This window comes from Bidens hawaiensis, unplaced genomic scaffold (assembly GCF_021521415.1).
Source record: "Bidens hawaiensis isolate Kalapana, Puna unplaced genomic scaffold, B.hawaiensis_p1.1 tig00057051_1, whole genome shotgun sequence".
Lineage (NCBI taxonomy): Eukaryota > Viridiplantae > Streptophyta > Magnoliopsida > Asterales > Asteraceae > Bidens > Bidens hawaiensis.
In genome coordinates, this window is record NW_027500301.1 from 20,486 (window position 1) to 27,360 (window position 6,875).

General features: G+C 35.2%; 1 protein-coding gene across 1 annotated transcript; it reads left to right on the forward strand.

Annotated features, from left to right (window-relative positions):
• The first annotated feature begins 1,397 nt into the window (after window positions 1–1,397).
• LOC143601754 (small ribosomal subunit protein eS24z) lies at window positions 1,398–3,197 on the forward strand. The gene is made up of 6 exons (XM_077079068.1): window positions 1,398–1,449; window positions 2,242–2,331; window positions 2,447–2,488; window positions 2,593–2,763; window positions 2,862–2,948; window positions 3,060–3,197. The coding sequence occupies exons 2-6, from the start codon at window positions 2,257–2,259 to the stop codon at window positions 3,093–3,095; spliced, it is 411 nt and encodes a 136-aa protein (XP_076935183.1). The 5' UTR covers window positions 1,398–1,449; window positions 2,242–2,256; the 3' UTR covers window positions 3,096–3,197.
• Window positions 3,198–6,875: the final 3,678 nt, after the last annotated feature.

Below are 6,875 nucleotides of genomic sequence, written 5' to 3' on the forward strand. Positions count from 1 at the left end.
TTATCGCGGTAAGTATTAAAAAACATTAAAAAAAATATTTTTCCTATTGAAACAAACAAATCATTCTTCAACTTTCAGGTCAACCAAAGCGTCACCTGCTCACAACCGGTTAGAGTCTGTTTGTTAGGGTCACCTGCATTAATTTTCATTAATTCTCCGTGTAATACACGGGTCTCAAACTAGTTAATTATAAATTATAAATTTAAGTTAATTATGATAGAAAGTTAGCTAATACTTGTTTGCTTTAGGGATGACTAACAACCTCAAACTGGGCAAACCCGAAGCATTTGAAACAACTAAGGGACAATAAGATTTTGGTTTTACAAAATGCGGGCATGAGACGGTAGCGTTATAGGTGATACCTGACCCAATTACTAAAACATACACGCACGTAAATATCTTAAGTTTATTTTTATTTTCTTGTGTTTATTTATATTTTCTTGTGTTCCTGGTGATAAAACAACTACTATTTCACTAAGTTTTAGTTTTTATAATTCTATTTTTCTGAGTAATAAAACAACAGAAAAATAAAATAGTAAAAATATGTAATTAGCAATACCAGCCGACAACTTTTAACACATTAGCAGGTATACCCTATATCCAACAAGTAATTATCAATACGTAATTAACTTGTATTGAATGTAATAAAGAATACGATTTTACAATCGTATATGAGACTAGGATTAACAGCTTAAACCTATGCCTATTTGTTATGCGTCATCTAGCCTAGAGGTGGGCAAAAACCACGGCTTTGGACCCGACCTTGACCCGGTCATACTAGACCAGCTACGGACTAGGTTTCGAGTTCTCAGAAAAATCATACTCAGACCTGTCGGAACCAGTTCCACCTCTACCTGGTCAAAACCCAAACCTGGCCCGGTCAAAATCCGACCATATCTGGAACCGGTTCCCACCCAGCCCGGCTTTTGACATTTGCTGACCATACCCAAAACTAGAGATGCACAAAAAAATCGGTTTCAGCCAAACCGGGTCCCAAACCGACCCGACTCGCAGTTCTATCGCCAATTCCCCTTCTGAACTACCAAATCGGTTTTAAAATTGGACCGGTTTGAGAAAAACCGGTTTCTAAACCGAACCGAATCGATTTGGACCATTTCAACTTTCATGTTCCTAAATTAGTTTCTAAACCAAACCAGTTTTGTACTCCTCTACCCAAAACCTCTTGCAATCCGGTTCCTGCTCATGAAAATACATGATTTGTTTTGTGCACCTCTCTCTCTCTAATCCATCCAGCCCAAATAATTAAATGGAATGGAAGTATTAAACAAAACAACTTAATATGAGCTGATGAGTTAGCCCAGCCCAGCAAATAGGCCCATTTTATAATTTCATTTACATATCATCGTCAGTATTAGGGTTTCATCACTTCCAATCCAATTACTCACAAGAGGCCGTGCCGCCGCAGTCCATCGGAGTAGCTAATCACAGGTTCGTTTATTCCGTACAAACTTCTCCTAGTCATTTTACACAATTAGATCAGTTAGCTAGGTGCCTATGATTGACAGATGAACTGATTATAGTTAGAGGTATTAATATTATTACTATCATTTAACTTTATATTCGTTCATTAGCGGTTTTTGCTCTAGATTTATAGTTTTGTTAGTTGCTAGGGTTTGTTAAAGTTCAATTTAAGCTTTATCCAGCTGAAGGTGGCTCTGATTTATAGAATATTGATATTAATAGGGCTGTAAATCAGTAATTTTGTTCGAGTAACTGTGTTTGTTTACGTCTATTTATGTTTGTTAGTGTTTGCTCATTAAAGGCTTTCAATATTTTCGTAATGATTTTTTTTAATTTTATCATATAGGTTTAAGCTAAGCTATTAACTGTAAAACAAACATATACAGGAGTATTATGATAAGATTAACTAATTAGTTTGTATGTAAGTTAGAATAGGAATAAGAATGTTAAAGTATACAGCCTGACAAACCGTTGACGCCGACCATTCTTGGTTTTTTAATTTTTAATAAACGAACACGAACAAGAAGTTTTGTTCTGTCAGGTGTTTGTGAACCGTTTGATGGTTCGATAAAAGCTTAATGGATCAACATAAAACAAGGTCTTGGTTGGTATTCGTTGGTTTGTTGAAAGCGCGAGATATTGCTTTGAAGAACTGATTAGTTAATCTTGTTATGCATGTTGAGTTGCTACAGTATGTTTAATGTTTGCTATCTTCCAAATCCACGACTCTGTTTTTAATTTTCAGCGTTTTGATTATAGGATTCAACAGTGAACATGGCGGACACCAAGGCAGTTACTATCCGAACCAGGAAATTTATGACAAACAGGCTTCTTTCCAGGAAGCAATTTGTGAGTTCATACTTAAAAGCACTTGCTTTTATTTTCAGTAATAATTCGATTGTAATTCTTGTTTCGATTCATAATTTAGATAATAATGACGATGATATTTGTTATGCTAATGTAGGTTATTGATGTGCTTCATCCTGGAAGACCCAATGTTTCTAAGGTTCAACACTCTTCAAAACTACCAATCTGTTACAATACATGCTACTTTTCGGTTATATAATTCTCTAACTTTATTTTTATGTCTTTTTAATCTTGTTTATTTAGGCTGAATTGAAAGAAAAGTTAGCTAGGATGTACGAGGTCAAAGACCCAAACGCCATTTTTGTATTCAAGTTCAGAACTCACTTTGGTGGTGGTAAATCCACTGGTTTCGGATTGATTTACGACTCAGTTGAAAATGCAAAGAAATACGAGCCAAAATACAGGCTTATCAGGGTAAATTATCATCTTTACTTTTTTTTTTTTGTGTTTTTTAATTTGTTATTATTTTTTTGGTTCTTTTTAGTTTTTAATTAGTTTTCGGTTTTGTGTAGAATGGTTTGGATACTAAGGTTGAGAAGTCAAGGAAGCAGTTGAAGGAAAGAAAGAACAGGGCAAAGAAGATCAGAGGTGTAAAGAAGGTAAAAAAGAATTATTTATTTTATAAGATTGATATTATTTATGATTTCACAAAAACACAATATTTAGCAAGGTTGATGGTTATCAAGATTAAACTTTATCTGATTGTGCAGACAAAGGCTGGAGATGCTGCCAAGAAGAAGAAGTAAGCTTTGAGAGGTTTGCTTTCTGTTTTCAACTTTTTGTTACATCTATTTTAAACGTTAATCGGTTATTGCTATGTTGACGTGAACCGGGTTTTGTTAAGAGATTGAGATAGCAAAAACATTGTCTGTAATTTTTGTTCGACTGTTTGTGTTTAATTTTGGATGGTTCTTTGGTTTTGTTTGCGGAGTATTTTTCTCTTGACTAGCAGTAACAACTCGGTCCACACCAGAAAAAATATATATATATAATGTCTTCAAATTTAATACTAGTTAAAACAAATTGTCAACGGATTTAGTTTTAAAAACATTGCTCATGATTGATGGGCTAAAATGTGGCTCGTTTTGATACCTCTGTTAGGTTCGGCTCAACCAGATTTCTTGAGCTCCAATCTCCATTGTCCTCAAGCTTGTTAAAAAACGTAATCGAACAAGCCAATTTCGACGAACTTGGTTTACTTGACCAAATTGCATTATTGGCTTATTGTTTAGAACCGCAAATCCTCTACAATCCAACCCAACAAAAAAAAAAGTTTTAGGACGGCGGACGGCACACAACTTGCTTAAAAGGCCCATTGTTAAAAACCAGGTTGACGTTTTAACCCACTTTTTTAAGAACGATGACAACCGTCGTGTCACCACAAGAGCAGAACTCTCTAGCGTAACACACGGTGGGACGAAAACCCGGGTGGGCTCAAGGTTCAAACTGACAACCATTATTCAAGGCCTGGCTCAAATTCTTCATTGCAAATATCCACCCAAAGCGACACAAGTGGAAATCGAACTTGAGTCTCAATTGGAAAACTCAAGCCTCCTCCCACTAGGTCACAAGTGGGGGATATGAGAAGTGTTATGTTAAATATCTTTTTTTTTTTTTTCATATAGCCATTAACTTTAAAAAAGTAAAACAATTTTCTTTCTTCTTTTTTTCCAATTGTAAAAACATTTTTTTTAAAACATTTTTTTTTGTTATGTCAATTCACTGAATATTTTCATTCATTTATTCTAATCACAAGCAAAATATGTAAACTCAAATTTCTGAATTAGGAAGAGAAATACACAATCATTTCAAATATCACAAATTCCAAAAATGTTTCGCTATGAATTGGAGCAATTAGTTGTTTCAACCGTTAGGTATTACTAACGTTTGTAAATGAACGGATAATTGTTCGTCCGAACACAACACAAATTTAAGCTGGTCGATACAACAAGACAGGTTAGGGATGAAGAATTACAAGAAGTTGATCCATCACAATTGACACTCCTACATATACTTACTGTTCTTGTGGTCCATGGGTTAACTGGATTCTGAATGTATGCCATTGTATGGTGGTTGTCTACTGGTTGATAATAGATGAAGGTGTGGACCATTTTTTCAAAAGAGAATCAATATTAGTCATGTGTCGATGGTTCAACTTTTACAAAGTGTACTATAATGGCACGTGGGTGTTTTATTCTTTCTAAAGGTAGAAATTTCAAAATCCAACAAAGTGAAGTACAAATGTATAATAGTTAATAGTTAATACTCTTTTAAGATATACTTTCCGTCACCTGATCATTATCATTTTTAGTAAAAATCATGTGTCATGGATAGTAACCCATCAATCATTCACACTTCATGATACTTATTAACTTTATTGTAGAAATACATATTTCTTTAGCTAGGGGTGTTTACGGTCCGGTTTTCGTGGTTTTAGGTCAAACCGTGAACCGAACCGTTAATAACGGTTTTTTATTTTCGTAAATCAAAACCAAACCGTTGAACTCTTAAACCGAACCAAACCGAACCGTTAGTAACGGTTTGGTTCCGGTCCGGTTTCACAGTTTAGACGCTCGTTGGGATTTTATAGAGAAAAGCCCAAAATAATTTTTTTTATTGTATAGCTCTTAATAATTTACACATCACTTATTTTTGGTTTCTCATTTGAAAAACTGAAAGGCTGGTTAACATTTTTGCGTTTTGAAATTGAGCTTAGCCCATGTTTTCTGTTTACTTAGTATTTAGTAAAGTAATGATTTATATTAAACACACTAATAACTATTATTTATTTATGTCTAGTAACACACATATGTATAATATGTAAAATAGTTAAAATATATATAATTAAATCATGCGGTCCGGTCCGGTTTTTTACGGTCGGTTTTTGGTATAAACCGTAAACCAAACCGTTGGCTACGGTTTGAAAATTTTCAAACCAACCGACCGAAAGCTAAGAAAGAAAACCAACCGTGAAACCAAACCGATGACCGGTTTGGGCGGTTTCGCGCTTTCGAATCAAACTGTGAACACCCCTACCTTTAGCCATGTGTAATGGATGGAGCCCATATAAGTGTTGGGTGTGAAGGCCTTATTGGGCCTGTTTTAATGATTGTTCAAATTAGATGCGTATGCGGCCGGGTTTAATTATTTAATTAGAGCCCATTTATGTTTTCTTGGTGGACAAGTTAGTTGCCCTAGTTTTCTCCTATATATATATATATATATATATATATATATATATATATATATATATCATGTCATGTAAATGTAATCGGTTCTGAGCTAATAAAAAGAAACCCTAGTTGCAGTCTGTGGACGTAGGCCCCCCCCACTTGAGCCAAACCACGTTAAAATTCTTGTGTCGTTTATTTATTTTTATTACCGCGTGTTTAATCGTTTGTGTTGTTCGTGTGTTGATTCGCTTCTGCATCGCCGCTTTGTTCCTAACAAGTGGTATCAGAGCTTTGGCTCGTTATTACACACGGTTTTTTTTTTTCACTGAGACGATTCTCAAAGGTTCGTTTATCCTATTCGAAGAACAAGGGGCGATAAGAATTCTGGTTTTGTTGGCAGGTTTTGTCGACTGGTTAAGCCGATTAGTTCTTGGAATCGCTGACAATTTTTTGTGATCGACAAGGAACCATCGGTGGTGTGGTTTGGATTTGCGCCGGAATTTATTTGAGGTTTATTTAGTCAGCCTCCATCAAGAAAAATAGGTTTTTTATGTTCCTTGAAATTCGTGCATTCAAGTTGATTATTTCTTGTTTCGTGGATACAAACAAAAACGAAAAGAATAAAAGGTGTTTTCCTTTTTTCTTTTATTTTTTGGTTTTATTTTGCTGTTGACACATAAAAAAAGAGGTCTTTTTTCTTTTGGCGTGATTTGGTGTTAGATCGAGTTCGAGTTCACCGAGGTTGTCATTGGTTGTTTTGCTATGCGAGTACTAGGTTTATTTTCGATTTCAGATTTTGCCTATTAATTATCAACCGTGAGTGGGATCGTGTTTTTTTGAAGAGCAACTGTTTTGGGTCAGATTTGTTTGCAAGAGATCAGTTAGAGGTAACTGTTTATAGTTTATTTACAGTTTCTGAGTTATCGGTTATTGCAGGAACAGATCGGTTATTTTTTACAGTGTTCAGAGGCCCATGTCATTGTTGTGTCTGTTTACTGTTTTCGATATGTGTTTCCTGTTTGCTATTGTTATAGTTGAAGACAGGATGGTCGTGATCGAAAGGTCTAACGGTTTCGGTTGGTTGGGTCAAGAGAACTTGGATGTGGTACTGGCATGGGATAAACATGTGAAAATGGAACCAACGGGTTTGGAATATTTTAGTAATGAAAGCAATGAGGTGATTACTTTTGTTTGGCAAGGAGTGTTGCTTTCGATATCATGGAGACCACTGTTTTGTGGCATGATGGGGGCTCTGTCAAGCATGTGTGAAGGTTCATCTATGGTTAAAGTATTCCTGTTACGTGTGCTGGTAACGACATAAGTGAAAAAATAGGTCAGTGTGGCAAGTCATGT